This window comes from Olea europaea, chromosome 23 (genome assembly GCF_002742605.1).
Source record: "Olea europaea var. sylvestris chromosome 23, O_europaea_v1, whole genome shotgun sequence".
Taxonomy (NCBI): domain Eukaryota; kingdom Viridiplantae; phylum Streptophyta; class Magnoliopsida; order Lamiales; family Oleaceae; genus Olea; species Olea europaea.
The window spans coordinates 10,908,959-10,926,963 of NC_036259.1; the positions used below are offsets into that span (position 1 = coordinate 10,908,959).

At 32.2% G+C, this 18,005-nt stretch overlaps 1 protein-coding gene across 4 annotated transcripts in view; it reads left to right on the top strand.

Moving 5' to 3' along the window:
- The window catches only part of LOC111372374 (protein NRT1/ PTR FAMILY 5.6-like), a 39,407-nt gene extending 21,726 nt beyond the window's left edge, over positions 1-17,681 (top strand). Inside the window, exons 1-5 of one of the 4 annotated variants that reach the window (XM_022994686.1) lie at positions 15,134-15,214; positions 15,295-15,407; positions 15,491-15,702; positions 15,809-16,293; positions 16,392-17,681. In XM_022994686.1, coding sequence (XP_022850454.1) covers positions 15,332-15,407; positions 15,491-15,702; positions 15,809-16,293; positions 16,392-17,442 — 1,824 coding nt within the window. In that variant the 5' untranslated portion in view covers positions 15,134-15,214; positions 15,295-15,331 and the 3' untranslated portion in view covers positions 17,443-17,681. Of the gene's footprint in view, positions 1-15,133; positions 15,215-15,242; positions 15,408-15,490; positions 15,703-15,808; positions 16,294-16,391 lie in introns of those variants that run through there. The other 3 variants (XM_022994685.1, XM_022994687.1, XM_022994688.1) reach the window with 3 other exon arrangements.
- Positions 17,682-18,005: the final 324 nt, after the last annotated feature.

Consider the following 18,005-nt stretch of genomic DNA (forward strand, 5'->3'; position numbering starts at 1 on the left):
CAATTTACTATTATTTTCTCTTTTTTGTACCGTTGGTGCAGTCTCTTTCAAAAAGAAATTTAGAGTGACAAGATAGAATAATATCTTTTGTTGTCATCTCTTGAAGTCCGTGCCTCCAAATCTTTTTGGATTTTTTCCCATGTGTGATTGCCATTCTTTGAAGTGGTATAGCCAAAGGTGGAAACACATTATTCGTACCATTAATTGTTTGACTTGAAGTCGTTTCCACGGTATCCATTTTTGTTACACAAATAGAAGTTCAACAATAAACAATAAGAAGGGAATAACATGTAAAGCCTATTCCAAAGATGAAGATCACAGGTTTTTATCCACAAAACAATCACATAGAGACTTTTGTTTAATTTTGTTCTATTTTTGTGCCATAATACATAGTGGTGAAAGGGTTGTTTAGTAATGAACAAACAAAGACGAAGTTAGAAAGTTTAATCGTAGGAGTGTAATTAAACTTTATGGAAATAGAAAACAAAAAGAAGAAAGGAAGTAAAATAAAAATGGAAAACAATCCGAGGCAAGTGATTACACTTTCTCCTTAAGATAAAATTGCCCTGCAATGGTGCTAATGGTTCATGGCACTTGTCCCCCAAGATACAACGAATTCAACTTGTAGTAGAAGAATTTCAAACCACAAGAATAGCAAACTCAAACAGAATTTATCCTTTCTATAAGGAAAAAGATATGGAATAATTTCTAAAGAGTTTTAACAAAAGATTTTATGCAATGCTTGATGTAAAAGTGATTTGGGATGCATTATGGACGTCCGAAGGGTTCGATTTATAGAGGATGATGGGTTGTGCGTGAAGTAACGTGCATCAAACCTCACAACTTTATAAAGGAAAGCATCACTTTCTATTGCTAGCTTCTCGCTGGCCTATTACTTGAGCACTAGTGTCAAATTTTTAATAAAAATCTTTCGCCCGCCTGTCATAGGCGAGCGACCAAGTTAGGCAAACATTCGGGCTAGTTTTTCCTCTATTTTCTTCCAATTATGAACCACAAATTCTCATTCAACTGAAGTTGGTTTTGAGATTTCAAATATACCACGATAATCTACTCAACGAGTAGAGTAAGTCAGTTTATTTACATTTGTAGTTTGACTATCGAATCAAGTTCGAATATTTGGTCGAAGAAATTAAACCAATTTCTAGCATTTTATGTCTACACAAACCCACAACCCAAGAAGAAGGTAACTAAATCGGGACAAGACTGTGTCTAGCATAATAGAGATCTTCTGGGGGCTCGCGGGTCATATTGACATTTAATTGTGAGAAATTGTATTGAAGTATATTTTCCACTTGTGTATTATTTGATTAATGATGGCGAGGCGTTACTTATATTGTAGGCTGACAATTTACGACAATTGATTTTGCAACTATTTCATAGTTGACAACTTGGCAATCAGCTCATGCTCTGCTTGCCGTCAACGAATACTCTCTTTGGCTCAATCATTCCCATGAGTAACATCTTCCCATTAATGCAACTTGGTTTGTATGTTTGTTGACAATGTAAAGTTTGGAGGCAGCCAAGAGTGATCAGACGGTTACAGTGAATTCCTCTCCATCATCGTCATTACTGCAGGTTCATATAATCGTGATGATATTGCATAATAAGTGAGAAAACACATATTCCACATATAATCTTGATTTCACGGTGCTCATTTTAATGTTTTAATTCTTTTAATTTAATCTGTAGTTCATTCTAGGAGGTGCTATTTTTTCTTCTTTTGCTCTATGCCCAATTCGATTTATTACACAAATCTCGTTGTTTGACAGGTTACCAATGATTTATCAAAAATTTAGTTATTGACTAGCAAAAAATTAAATCAAACCCTAACAGGCAAAAACCCATTATTTGTTTTGACCTTCAAAAAATGGTATTGATATGATGTGGGCAAAGTGCTGCTTTCAAGCTAATAAATAGATTGGTTTTTCATTTCCTTAGGTAGCTGGTGACTTATTATTCTTGAACTTCTATTCGTGGAGAAGAAGTGCAGTATACATGTTTTACCTAATTGTCATACCCAAACATGTTCATTTGAAACTTTAATTTTCCTTCGCCACATATTTTTCCTTAGCTCTAGCGAATAACAGAAAAAGGACAGATGCTTTTTCTATAGCTTGTGACCTTATGAACTCTGTTACACGCGATCAACGAAAAGATACCCCCGACTCAAATAAAACTTCTATTCCTAGGGCAGTATCTGAAAGATAAAAGATTGGCATTCATTCTTTTAAGTCTTATGCGATGGACTATGATACACATTTCGAAGTATAAAGAGGTGGATCTAGACAAAAAATGAAAAAAGCTCAGTGCATTCATACTGGGATTTAAAGAAAATAGGAGCTTTGTCGCCTTACCATTCAAGACAATAAGTAAGAAATAAATTACGAGACGTACAGACTCTCTTTCTTAACCTACTACTTCATGTAGGTTAGGGTATAACAATTATTTTTATCATACTTATCTTACTAGTGCCACCTATACAGTGCATAGGCAAGGAATGTGTAGATATGGCCGTTTCTCGGTCTGACCTAACAACCCTTCACTTCGATGGATTTCTTGAATGTTCTCTATGTTATAACTCAATTTTTTCCAGTCAGAAATCAAAAGTTGACTCATTAAAGTCAAAGTCAAATAGGTACTAAAATTAAATAAATTATTTTATAGGGGTTATTTTAGATTCACAATATTTGAAAGTTTAAGATGGATAAAATTAAATTTTGGGGATTTACATATATATTTTTGGAAGTTTAGAATTTAATGCTTTATTATATGAAGGTTGGAGGACTTCCTTTGCAATTAAGAGTTAGTGGCCACTTATTATACCACAAGTAAACCCATTTTTCATTCTTATACACACATTCATACATAGAAGACAGAAAACGGGCAGAGAGGGGAAGAAAACTGAGAAAAAAAGGAAATAAAAGAAAAAAAGAAAAAAAGAAGAAAGAAAAGAAAAGATAAGATAAAGAAAGAAGGAAGGAAGGAAAGTGATAATTTCTTCATGCTTGGGTTCAATTACTTCATTTCTTTAAGAGATTAAAAAGTAAATATTTTATGGTATTATGATGTTAAATTTATAGGGTTTTAACTTGTGGTTTGAACTTTCAGATTTATGAGGTATGAGTAAAAATTGGAGCTCAAGTTTCTTGATTCTTTAATTTCCAATTTCATTAAGGTAAGAAATACTATTTTTTGCAAACCCTAGATTATAATTAGGATTCTTGATTAAGTACTGTTAGTGGAAATGATAGTGGTGATGAAATACTCAAATGAAGGCATGAGTTTGTGGAGCAAAATAAAAGGAAAATGGGTAGAGTTGTCTGTGTTAACTTTCACTAGATTGAATGATAATTATTTTTACGCTTTGAATGAAGGTTATTTTGATGAATTAGTTACTCCAATTGATTAAAGGAAAATTAGCGAAATTTATTCAAGTATCGAGAAATTTAGTTTAAGTATTATATCATTAGATATAAAAGGTTTCTTGATTTGATACTGGTTAACTTGGTTATCTTGTATTGTATTTTAGGTGGTGATGGGGTGATTGGAAAAGCCTACTGACCATCTTAGGTTATAGCTTGTATTATATGAGTCAAAAAGCTTATTTTTTTAGAAATGAGTATTTATTAAGTTTATATTAGATTAGAAAGTTAATTATTTCATATAGTTGGTTTGACAGCATGATTTTCAGAATAAAGTAAATTTTATTGTCAGTTCTTTTAAAGTTAAATTCAATTCATTTAAATCATTTTATTAGTATGTTATATGAGTATTAAATATTTTAGCATATCTAAAGTTATTAAAAACCACCATAAAGTACCTAAGTGATTTTATCCTAGTCTGCACTTGTATGAATGTGTTTCCACAATGTACGATTAGTTAAGGTTATTTTACCCACTACACTTCTATGAATGTGTTTTCATAATATATGACTAGATTATAGCCTTTGGACAACTCTGCAACACATGACAAGAATTTCAACATTGAATAACCTTTTCATGTACATTGCGATTAATCGATACATGAGTATGGTTATATCGGGTACCTTTTTGGTGTGATTTTTAATATTATACAACTTATCATATTTTAGATTACAGAATTTAGCTTATTCAATTTAAAGAAAAAGATTTCAACTTACACTATTAAGCAATGACAATATTTCATGGATATCAGATTTTTTTTTTTTTATATTCGTTTTACTTTACAGATGTTTATTTAGAATAAAGAACAAAGGTTTTTATGATTCAATCGTATTTCAATTTTAAAGTTTATTACCAAATTTCAGACATTCTTAAAGCTATGCGAAATGCCTTTCATTTTTGAGTAAAAAAGGCTTTGGACATAGGTGCAAGTCTATGTGAAAAGGATAGCCAAAAAACTCTATACGAGACGCGAGTAGTTGGTGGATTAGGAGTAAGCACTTTGTTAGCCCAAGTCCCTTGCTTGAAGAACTATTGTACTTTCAGTGGTATAAAGATTGTTAGAGCGTAACCATTTTTAGAAAGTTGTATAAAATGAAAAGTATACTTATTTGCGAAATATCTACTCAGTGAGTTATAAGCTCATTTATTGTGTCACCATTTTTCTTATTAGATAGTAGCCGAGTTGAGAAGTATTGGAGCTTGTTGATTTACCGAGTTGAGCCACACGTTCATTATTTGTATAATTTATCTTGTCAGTTTATACAGTTCATATTTTTAGGATACATGCATTTCTTGTTAGAAAATGTATCACATCATGGGTTCACTACATATTTGGTATCTTTTGAGCATGTTGGACATTTAGAGTCTTTTTGACTTGTTAAGAAGTGTAAATTTTGTTCCCTTGCACTTTATTTTGAATTGTTTGTATTTGAATGGGCTGATGTACCCTATTTTAAATTATATGTATAGACTTGAGAAAATTAATTTTTGGTCAAGTGGTTTTAGTCCATATTCCTGAGGAAACACTCTCAAAATTCTTTTAAAAATTCGTCATAGTCAAAGCAGGTCAAGATTGCCTTGGAGGTGTGTCCAGCACTTAGCTGGAATCTACCAGCGGCGCAAGATACGTGTTGCGTCTATTAGAGTGATTCAGGACGAGTCGTGTCACTCTAAGTGTTGCTTTACTCAAGATTTCTTCATGTCTCTTTCTCTCTTCTCGTGGATGAATTTTTTCTTGTGGGCCTTGTGTAGTAAATCCCCCATAGGTTATTCATGTTAATTATTTCCCTAACAATAGAGAGTTTGGGAATCTTGAATGCAATCAAGATTTGAACAACAATGGACCCTCAACTTCTAGTCTAGCCTAGTAGTTTCTTTTCTTAGTTGTGATACAAATAGGTAAAATGATTCAAGTCGATGCAGTCTAAGCTAGAAATGTAGTTATTTTTCTTAGTTGTGGAAGTAACTATTTATTTTTCGAAAAGGGAACCTTTTTTTTCTTTTCCTTTTTTTGTGTGTGAAAAGAGATATAAATAGGATAGAGATATGAGTGGAAAGAGAAAATGTGGAATTTTCTTGTATGAACATGTGACTAATTTGTAGTTGGTTCTAATTCTATAATTTATGAATGACTTATATTTCACGCAGACAATTATTATTGATTCACGTTGTTAGTTGCCATTTGACATTGAATGAGAACATTCTTGTTAAGCCTATTTCTTAATTACCCGAAAAAAGAAGTAGATGAAATTGGAGAATATTACAAGAACTTTAAAATGATGAAACTTCATTCCAATGAGCGTTACAAATGTTGCTTTTCTTTAGATGATATTTGCCCCTTCGACCCCACTGTAACAATAATGCACAAGGGAAAGCAAAGACACATCAAGATAAATAAAATGTGAATATTGTTTACACAGTAAACTAACAAAAATTACCTGGATATTAAGGAGAGAAGTCAAGCTCGAAAATTTTGTATTCTATATGTCGGGAATAACATCGATAATGTGCAAATTATATTCACAAAAGCATACCATTTATTTGCGTGCAATCAAAACATAATTTTGACTTACCCAAATAGGATTTGAGAAGCAAAACAAAAAAGTTACCAAATTCGAATGCATGAATATGGATTCATCTCTTTCGACTCTTGAACGAAAGCAGATAATTCTTTGAATCAAATCTCGCAGAACAAACATGTAAATAATGTTAATCAATTTCTAAAATCAAACCATAATTAAGAGAAATCAGAAAATGAAGAAGAAAAAGAAAAAAGAAAGAAATATACAAGTAATGGATTTTTGGCCGAAGCAAGTGTTTGAAACTTTGTCCTTGAAGTGAATTTGCCCCTCAACGGTGCTAACAGTTTTTCGGTAATCATCCCCAAAGATATAACGACCACGTCGAGCCATATGAGCACTCCAAATGACTTCAACTAACGAACTCGAACGGAATTCCCTCTCTACCATAAAAATGATATTGATGCAAGACATAATCACTTTCACGAAGTATTTTATGTAACTTGACATGAAATGAATAATATGAAATTATGAAATGAATTGGAATTACAAATACACATCTAAGGGGTCCTATATATAGAAAATAAAATGATGTGGGTGAAGAGACACACCCCAAATTCAGTATTTTTCATGATAAGTTGTAACACATCATTTCAAATCTGCATCCTTTCGAAAAGTTGCAATACTTTATTCTTCCAACTTTGGATCGCAAATTTTCACTCCTCCAGAATCGGTTTCGAGATTCTAAATATACCACGACAATCTACTTGACGAGTAGAATAAGTTATTCTATTTACTTTTGTAATTTGACCATCGGATCAAGTTCGAATATTCGATCGAAGTTAACACGAAGTCACACCTTTTCATTTTGGTTTTAATAATTAACCAATTTTTCAATTACTTTTGAACCAATTCCAATAATCCCCCACATGAATGGAAATTCGAGTATGTAAATGTAATACTATGATGTGATGATTGTAAAGAGAGAGCGAAAAGCCACTGCATCGGGGATGGTAGCTTCTGGCCTGGAACTTTCCATAGTGAAATACCATTGGACTTACTCGACTAATTAGTGAACGTGATGTCTTAAACCATTAAGCCTTTAGTGTAAGCCAAGACAACGATACTCACACAGATGTCTTCCCTAAATCGTTCATGGTTCTCATGACTTGATTCATTTTGGCCTTGAACCCTTATTGGTTCTGCGAGTGTTTAGATAATTCAAGCCTTGAATAGTTCTCATTTAAGCGCCCTACTTCACACTCACATAGGTGACATCCTATTAAGAGTATTCTGTCCTACTCCACTTGACTCAATCAAGATATATGAACCATTAAAAGATTATCTTAACATCTTACAACTCTACAGAAAGCACTTTAATATCATAGAAATGAGTTAGAAAATTATTTTTCTTAGTGCTTCATGGAATCCTCATAACTTAGTTGTCCCTTTGAACCAAGATCTTGGGATCTCTAGTCAACAAGGTAGGGTTACCATTACAAGGACTCTAACGTAGTAGCCTTCAATTTCATTCCTTACGGTATGCAATATACTTAATCTCTCAGTAAATCTCTTAAAGGTACCATGAGTTTACTCTATTGAGACCAATTGCGTAATGGTATTATGTCTATGACTTATACGTCTAGACCTACCATTACATGTGACTTAGTATCTTATCAAATATTGCTAGCCAATGATTGATTTTATTTAATAGATACAAATTGTCACCACCAAGAAATTCTCTCATGAAGCTACATGCTTCTTATTGGCTTTATCTAAAGCTTAATTAAATCTAAACAACATTGTTAGAGGATTTCTATCTAATTATTGCACTAGTCAACCTTGTTTACTAGTCGATTTCAGAATCACGGGTATTCAATATCATTATTGAAACATTACAGTGCATTCAGACTTTATGAATATTCTTCAAATATTCCAATTGTTCTTGCATGTTCAAACGACCGCCACAATTGGCTTCCACCCATTTAATCTACTTTAAACTTAGTGTATATCATCCTTATAATTAGTATAAAGATTTTCTATCTTTCCACTTTCATAGATATCTTTCTATGATTATAAGATAAAAGTAAATGTAACTGTTAAACTGACTTACCTCCACAATTCTGCAATTAGGAATACATATGCAATCTATTAATGTCGCATTCACAAGTTTTGAACTTTTCATTCAAGTTCACGAGCATTTATGATAGCCCCCCACATCTTTGGGTTACAATTGAACTTAGTATTCAATAACTTCTTTATAGTTCAATTCATTTATCTGTTAGACAATATCTGTATCGAGAGCTTCGTGAAAGTGTAAGTACTTTCAAAATAGTGATCGTTGACTCCCAATTTATTTCAATTAAAATTGCATATAACGTACTTCATTCCAATTATTTTAATTTGATCATCCAAATTAAATAAAGTTCATCATATGGACCAGCAATGCTTTCCAAGCATAGACTAATTTAATTGGTCTCACGATTGAAGTCAATTTCAACAATGAAGAGGGCTAAACATCTTGATTCACAAGAATTGCAACTTCTCCAAACATATGTAACTTATCACATTTGTGATATTTCACATGATAGTTTTATTTAATGTTAAATAATAAGGTACATATTCACCTTCAAACTTGAACAAACGAATCAACCATATATTGAAAAGTTGTGTTCTCAAGAGACACAACCCTACAAAAGGACACATCTCTTGAATTAATATCTATGAAGAGACACACCAATTGGAAAATCATACAAAAAGTCATGACTACTCCTATGAAAAGACACCTTTTCATTTAATTGATCTTAGAATATTTCATAATATTCTACACAATATTGCATAACATAGTTTTTATCCTTTCCAAGTGAATGTCGTTTTACAATCATTATTTTCAAGGATAACCGGCACCACCGCGCCAGCTATAGACACCGTTTGTGCTCTATAAATAATTTCATATTCCAATAATTGGATAAACAAATTCCACTTTAAAATAATTAAGACAAACCACATTTTGTCATAATCTTGTGCACATATAATTTAGCATAACTCATCTCATTTAATTTCATCAAATTAATTGAGGCTCAACAAGATTTGAAATTTTCACCAAGATAAGAACCAATATCCAACAATATGGGTGGGCACCACCATGCCTCTTCATTCAAATATTTTCCATGCACACGCATTTGTCGAAATATTCCACCGAGTGATCATCAAATTGAAATCCATGTGATATATCAATTGTTGCCCTTACGCTTTGGTGACATTCGCTTCATGTGAAAAGTTCACGTGCCATGCCTCCATTTTATGGCATTTGCCATAGAGATCCAAGTAATTTTTTTATTTTTTTTCATCATAAAGGAACACAATGGTCTATATTTCAGACATAAGAAAACATACTGCCATTTATACTTAGCATATTAATACGGCAATTTAATTCTTCGTAATTCCAAATCGGTCACACTATTAGAGCAACGTCTGCAATTAATTGTATATTCTTTCCTATCAAACAGCCACCAACTATTTAAAAATTGAAGAATCATTATTTAATGAAATGGCATCATGCACTTGTTCAAAATTAAAACCAACTTTCATGATTTTGATAAATTTTATGGAATAATTGTAGCCACATAATAATTCACAGATTCATTTCCAACCAACAGCAGTCATACTTTAAAGTGGTCTTATAGTTCTCAACTAATGCCACCGGAATAGATCACAAAGAAAACAACGTACTGATTTCTAGAACCAGGTTTCAAAATGAATTAGAATATAAGATGCACGACGAACACTAAAATTCATCCTAAGATTGTTGGGAATAACATCGAAAATGTGCAAATTACATTCACAAAAACATACCGTTTATTTGTGTGCAATTGAAATGTAATTTCAATTTACCGAAATAGGATTTGAGAAGTAAAATATAAAAGTTACCAAATTCGAATGCATGAATATGGATTCATCTCTTTCGACTCTGAACAAAAGCAGGTAATTTTTTGAATCAAACCTTATAGAACAAACATGTAAATAATGTTAATTAGTTTCTATAATCAAATCATAATTAAGAGAAATCAAAAAATGAAGATGAAAAAGAAAAAAGAAAGAAAGATGCAAATGATGAATTGTTGGTCGAAGCAAGTGTTTGACACTTTGTCCTTGAGATGAATTTGCCTAACGATTTTTCGACAATCATCTCCCAAGATATAACGACCACATCAAGCCATAAGAGCACTTCAAATGACTTCGACCAGTAAACTCGAACGAAATTTCCTTTCTACCATAAACATGACTTTGATGCAAGATATAATCACTTCTACGAAGTATTTTATGTAATTTGATAGGAAATAAATAATATAGCATTATGGAATGAATTTGAATTACAAATACACGTCCAAGGGGTCCCATATATAGAAGATAAAAGGATGTGGGTGAAGGGACACAGCCTAAATTCAGCATTTTTCATGAAAAGTTACAACACTTCATTTCAAACCTGCATCCTTTCGAAAAGATGAAACACTTTATTCTTCCAATTTTGGACCGCAATCATTCATCCGGAGTTGGTTTCGAGATTCCACATATACCACGACAATCTACTCGACAAGTAGAATAAGTTGGTCTATTTACTTTTATAATTTGACCATCGGATCAAGTTCGAATATTAGATCGAAATTCACACAAAGTCACACCTTTTTATTTTGGTTTTAATACTTAACCAACTTTTCAATTACTTTTGAACCAATTCCAACACTATATTGTGGATTTAAGGATACAAACTAACTTTAGAAATACGAAATAAAATTACGTAGAAGAATTCTTAAGAAAAAAGACTTAAAAAGAATGTTTGAAATTTTAATATGCGTGTTTGATGTAGATTTTTTGGAATATACTTTGTGAAAAGTAATTTTTTTTTTTAAATGTGTGGTTAAAAAGTTAAAGAAAAATTATGCTTCCAGATTCAAAATCATTTTATTGAAAAAATTTATGATTGAAAATGCGTTTGTAAAAAATTAAAATTTTAAAAAATATGTATCAAACAGGGACTAAATACGAGTATCTCTATTTACCATCGTTGATGCTATAACATTAGTTTTGGTGACGCTAATGTGATATTAAATGAAGTGTACAAATAAATAAGTCACTCGATTCTATTTTCATTGAACTTAACATATACCGTAACCTAAACTGATATTATAGTATCAATAGCATTTGTTCAGTTTTGATACTCAATGAATCTTGGGAAATGATGTAAACATTAGAATATAATTTCACAGGTCTTGACCAATGGTAAATTAATTACCAACAATCAAGTTCAAAGACTCCACTTGAAAATAACATGGACTGTTGGAAGTAGTTTAAGAAATTAATACTACTTACGGCCCATTTAACCATTTTATTGGTCCAATTATAACATAACCTATTCCTATATATATGTTGCTTTGACCTAGGAGTTCGAGTGTGTAATTTGTGCGTGAAAGGTAGAAAACTTGGCTGCTTTGTACTTCCAAAAATTGGTGATCTACTTTGTGTTATTGGTCTCGTCTTGTGCCTTCTTTTCATTATTTTTCCTCTTGCTTTTTATAGCCTACAAATTTACACCATTATCTTGTCCTTTATGGGTAAGATTGAAAAGCAACTTAGGTAAATATTGGTTGTAAGTTGGAACCGTTTAGATTTGTGGTTTGATAGAGGAAGATAACGTGAAACTGATCCCGAAAACATCATTTAAAAATTTTTTGGAGAGAGTTTCCGCAGTAATTGGTATCAGAGCTTCACGGTAGTGGATTTGGCTAAAAAATCTACCAAAATAGACAGGAAAAATGGCAAAATCAAAGAAAAAAATAGATTGAAAAAATGTCCAAAAAATTTCCCAAAAGCCAAGGCTACTTGTGTAATTTTCGACCAATACAGAGACTTGGTGGTTAAACGAAGGCCATATTCAAGACATGCAGGTGTAGGTGTAGTTGGACGACCAACATCTGAGGGGCTCCGGCGAGGGGCGTGAGGGCACATGTAGCTCATTCCGACAACGGCATCCGAAAACAGATTGCTCTTGGAGGCATGTTGTATGTAAATGTATCAGATTTGTAATTTAATATTAAGCCCATAATTTATGGGTAGGACATGTACTTCACGCTGACAATTTATGTCATTTGATCATTGATTGACAATATTGTTCCTTTAATTAATATGAGATTGCGTAGATATAATACATTGGTTATAGACAGATATATGATGTGATACGTTTAAGTATTATTTATAATAGTACCATTTCAAATGGAAAGCGATACATATATATGTGTGATGCATGAATTGAGAGAGGATGGCCTACAATTATGAATGGTATTCAAATTTGGATTTCACACGATCAATTATAAGGAAAAAGAGAAATACAACCAAACTACCTTCTCACAAGTTTATTTGGCCGAAAGGATATATTGCTTTAGATAGATAAATTATGTGATACGTTCGAGCATGATGTAATGATATTATTAATCCATCCGTATCATGAAGATAAGTTTGCTTTCTTTTTTTAATTGTCCCAAATTATATCACTTTTTTTGTTGAGAGTATAGCTGATTTTTCAGTTTTCAAGTATACACTTATTTAATGTGTCTTATGATTAACAAATATGAATTACTTTTATTTAAACTATTATTTAATTTAGGGATATATTAGAGAAAATGTAAATAAAATTTATATTTTTAACTATGTTAATTCCATTTTCTTAATCTGTATGAAAAATGAAATCAAATCTATTTTTATGGGATGAGGAGAGTATTTGATAACCGGAAGAGATGCATAGATTTGTGTAAATGCATGAATGGGATGGTATCAAAGAATTTCGTTAAAAGTAATTTATCAATTAGTATTATTATAAAAAATATATATATATTTAATGAAGCATTGTCAACAATTATCGGCAACATGAATGACGGCATTGTCTTTAATAATGACTGGCGAATGTGTGACAGTAATCTGTATAGTTCTGTCCAAAAACATCATAATCATTAATAATTATACTTATATTTTTTATCATTTTAATAGTTGAGGGATTAAAGTGCAATGGTTGTTTTTTAATTCTTATATTTTTATTTGGCTTAAATAATTAAAATTTGATAGAATAAAGATAAGAATATAAATATTGGACTCTTTTTGTAAATCGTAAATAATTAGAAATTTTGAACTCGAGAAAAAATTATTTTGGATAAATTAGATCCAAAATATTGAAGCTTACGGAAGTCGTCATTATCTAAAATGGTTAATTTAGCTTTGGTGGTGGGTAGCCCACACGTGGGCGTATATAACTATTATTGTTTTCTTTTTTATTTTGTCTATTGAAATTTATATTCAGTTCAAATTCCAATAAGCTTGATTGACTGAATTGACACAGCATTGTCCATGCACTATAAATATCCACACACATGTGTGTGTGAGAGAGAGAGAGAGAGAGAGAGAGAGAGAGAGAGTATTTTTGAGACAAAAGTCAATCTGATTTTATTATTTTCCCGTAGTCTAGGAGTTTGGAGCGCGCATTCGTATCTTACTTCAAAAATTAGTTATTTAACAAAGTATGATATTTTTGTCCAAGTAATTTTTTTTTTGTATATTTTTATATTTAATAATTTATGTATGAATGCAAGTGGACTTTCGGGTTTGATTTAACGGAATGTGAACTCTATTAAGTTCTTTATAAAGAAATATTCTTTGAAAATCAAAGGACCACTTGTGAGTGTGTCACTTGATCATTGATATACTTCATAAGAAATGTGGTACGAAGTGTTTAATTTATTGTTATATAATTATCTATGGAAACTGCACCTATCTTACTAGACATTTTTAAATACTCACTTTTACTACAATTTTACATGTTAGTTTTGGTCGATTGGATCTGTAGGGGATGGTGATACGGGCTATCGAGTGAATCAAAGAAAAGGAAAAATACATATTAAGTTTTTATGTTTTTAAATTCTTAGCTAGTTTAAATTTACTCAAAGACATGTTTGAACATGTTTATTTTTTTTAATACAATTTTCATGTTTAGTTTAAATTTATGAATATTTCAATTATTTTATTCTTAAAAAAATTATTTTTATCATTCCGCCTTCAATATAAAGTCAAGAAATTTTTTTTATAACACCTGAAGATTTATGAAAATTTAGGGTGTTACAAAGAGCATTTCCAATTGTGGTATAAAATAGGCTAAATTGTGATTTAGATATCCAGACTAGTCTTAAACCTCCCTAATAAAGGGATGTAAAGGAAATGCAAATTGTATTTTTTGATAGAAAATATAAAATTCAAAAGAGATAAAAAAAAAGAAAAAGAAAAAAAAGAAAAAGTGGATTTAGATCCTCTCATTACAACAAAATTTGAATTTTGATCCACCAAAATGTAAATAAGAATGCAAAATTGATTTTGAAGATATTATGCCTAATTTTACATCATCATAGAATATGCTCTACCTATAGAATTTGTATTATTTTTTATACTTGTTGAGATTGTGATTTCATAAAGTGAAAGCATTACTTTGCATATCATATGTGGTGATTGCACTTGATATATATTTATGAGAAATTTTTATAAACATGAAAACTCATGTAGACCATTTGTAAAAATATGTAATATTAGTATGTGATTTAAAATGTTTTTCGTCTTAAAGTTGTGTCTTCACAAAATTCAAGTCTTGACACTTCAGTGTCTCATGAGCCAATTTTTCAACACGTTGTATCTGTTGCGCGTGTTTCATTCTAGAATAATTTTTGCCTAATCATCTTCAGCAATATCTTATTGTTATGAGAACTGGTTATGTTTGACCTTCATTTTGAGGAAAAATATATTTTGAAATAGTAATTTTTTTGGAATATGTGGTTAAAATTTTTTTTATAAAAATTTTATTTATGTGTAAAATTAATTTTTAGAAAAACATATAGTTGAAAAAATTCATTTTGAAAAATTGAAGCTCAGGAGCTTAAAACTTTTATAAATATGAAAACTAAGATTTGATTTAAAAAAGAGTTTCAAATGGGGGCTAAAATTTCTTCGTGAATTGAAGAATGGGAAAACCCATCCACGTATTTTACGCGTACTGAGGTCCCATCCTACCGACCACAATTGGCCCACTTCACTGTTTTCTCCGAATGACGAACTTTCAACTTGAAGAATGAAGGTGTACTGACGACGACTGAATTCTGATCAGACACTATGACATGACAATAACGACTTCTGAGAACGTCAAGAAGTTTCCTTTTTCACTTCGTAAGTTCCGACCTATATAAGTATTTGAGTCTATAATGCCTTAATTTTCAAGAAGTAAAAGGCTGACTATGCACAATCAGATATCTTTGTAGCGGTAGAATCGGTTCAAGCCCAATTATGAGGATAATCAACTGGTTTTCGAAGAACTTCCGATACTACGTTGTTTTCTCGAAGGAAGCATTGTTTATACTTGGTAAACTCAGTGTAATTATGGTTTTTATAATTGATTTTGATTATTTCTTCCTAATTTCTAACACTAAGCTTAAATTTCTGTAGGCCTCATATTTGTCCACAGTTTCGTAGAGAAAGCACTGCTAGATATACTGATCACTCATCTCCAAGGTGTATGGGGCATACATAAATCGGCTCAAGCTGTCAATTTACAGGAAGGAACCGCGGCAGTTCTGCAAATTTTATTTGCTTTTGCATTGGATGCCTATCTGGGCCGCTTCAAAATGGTGGTTTACTCCTCCATATCTTACATTATTGTGAGTTTTGTAATGAGAAATTAACGTTAAACCCACCACTATTTACTCTCAAATGATATGACTCTGTCTTGTTCAGAGATTTTCTAAATCAATCGACTTTTTGTAGGGATTGGTGCTGTTCTGGAATGCAGACTGGCATAGTGATATTCGAACTTTTTACATAGGACTCGTGCTAATCACTCTGGCAAAAGCTGCAAAAGAGGTATCCTTGAAAGCATTTCTTGATGATCAATTCATGGCAAAGGATATCCCAACCACAGAAAAGGAGAAAGAACGACAACATAGCCGTAGCAACGTCTGGTGGCGCTCTGCATCCATCTTGGGTTCTATTGCAGCTATTTTTGTCCCGAGTTCATTGAAGCTGCTTTCTATGATCTCAGCAATTGCAATGATGATTGCATACTTGTGGCTCTGGTTAGGTGCAAAATTTTATGAATGCAATCGACCAACAGGCAGCGCCATCTCTGATGTTCTATTTGTTATCAGAACAGCAGTACGAAAAAGCGATCTTCCCTATGCAACTACTCCAGAGCAGCTCTTCCAAAATTATAAAGGTGTTACGCGTATTGAGCCTTGCATTTCGTGGTTGATGTATGTCCCGTCACTCGGTTTCTTACTTACAATGTAGACTACAAGATCATTGATCTTATTTTCTAACCCTGCACTACATTTTGTTTGTTAAACGACAGGTGGTTAGACAAAGCTCCCATTATGATTGAAGAGGTAAATAGGCCAGACAAGAATTGCACAGTTGCACAAGTGAAGGAAGTGAAATTTTTATTAGCGTTGATTCCTATGTGGACAACTTTCCTTACATACAGTCTGGTTGATGCAACAGGGAGCACCTTCTTTTTCGTACAAGTTAGCAACATTGATGACAAATTCCCTGTTACTGTTTTTGTTATATTAGTAACAGTCACAATCTCTGCAATTGATTATCTATGTGACTTCCTATTTCAAAAAATTGGTAATGAAATGAATGGACAACTCATAAGGCGGGGGAGAATCGGTGTTGGAATGGCATTTTCTGTCATTTGTTGCATATTTGCTTGGAAAAATGCAGTTCACTGGCTGTATTTGGTCAAGATATACACAAAGCCAAGTTTACATATAAACATTTTTAGCCTAACTCCACAATTTATCTTCTTGGGAATTATGAAAGGATTTTCAGAAGGTGGGCTTCAAAGTTTCTTTTGTTCCCAGGTTTCTGAATCTCTAAAGAACTACGGACCACCATTTGGAGAATGTGTGATTGGTATCGGAAAGTTTCTGAGTATGTTTTGTATCCTCATTTTTGGTCGCTGGTTTGGGAAATATATAAATTTCAGTCGTTTGGACAATTATTATGCGTTGCTGACACTTCTAAGTTTTGTTAACTTACTAATCTACTGTTTGGTTGCCTACTGGTATGGAGATGTTCGATTTTCACCTGAAGTAGACTGTGAACCACTCATAGAAGGTGCCCAAGACAGTATTAGACCTTTGGTACTGCCATCCTTCTCTGATCAGATGCCCAATAACCTTCAATATATTGGTGTTTCGACAAGGAGAACACGGTCATTATCTGATAAGATGCCCAATATCTCTCCATATTTCAGTGTTTTCAGAAGGGGAACGTGGTCCTTCCCCAGTCCTGCTCAACCTACAAATCCAAACAGGCTGGATTATGCACACGAGAAGGAGAATGAACAACTCCTCAATTTAAAAATATCTGATAGTAAACATCGCGATGTTTTGTAAAGTTGGTCAATGTTAAATTGATGGTGGAAAGATATCAAAGTGATTGCAAGACTCGTTCCCCTCAGACTCCTTCCTGTTATTCCCCAAAGGATCCTTCCTGTTATGCTTTCTAATATGTCGTGATTACTATTTCTCTCCCTTTGTATTGCTTTGTTTTTCTTTCTGATATAGATAAGTCTTTGATTATAAATACATTTAATGTACCAGAAATAATATTTTTTAGCTTAGGCTTTATTTTATCACTTTCATCTGATGGCTCAAACCACTGATAATCATCAGACCAAAATGTGGTTATTCCTATTTTCGATCCCTTTGCAAACCGACATTCATAATGGCAAAGATCATCAGTCCCTATCGTTCTTGTGTTGCATCTATTTTCAATAGAAAACTATAATACTTGGTACAGATCAATGTGCACAATCTTAAGGGCAAAGAACAAATTGAGATCTGCACTACCGGTGTCCCAAGGTTACAATCGCTAAAATAAGAAAACAAATTCTAATTTCTCAACTCTTTGCACTTATTGCAAGCTTTCTTCCAAATGAACCTTCTTTTTGGACATA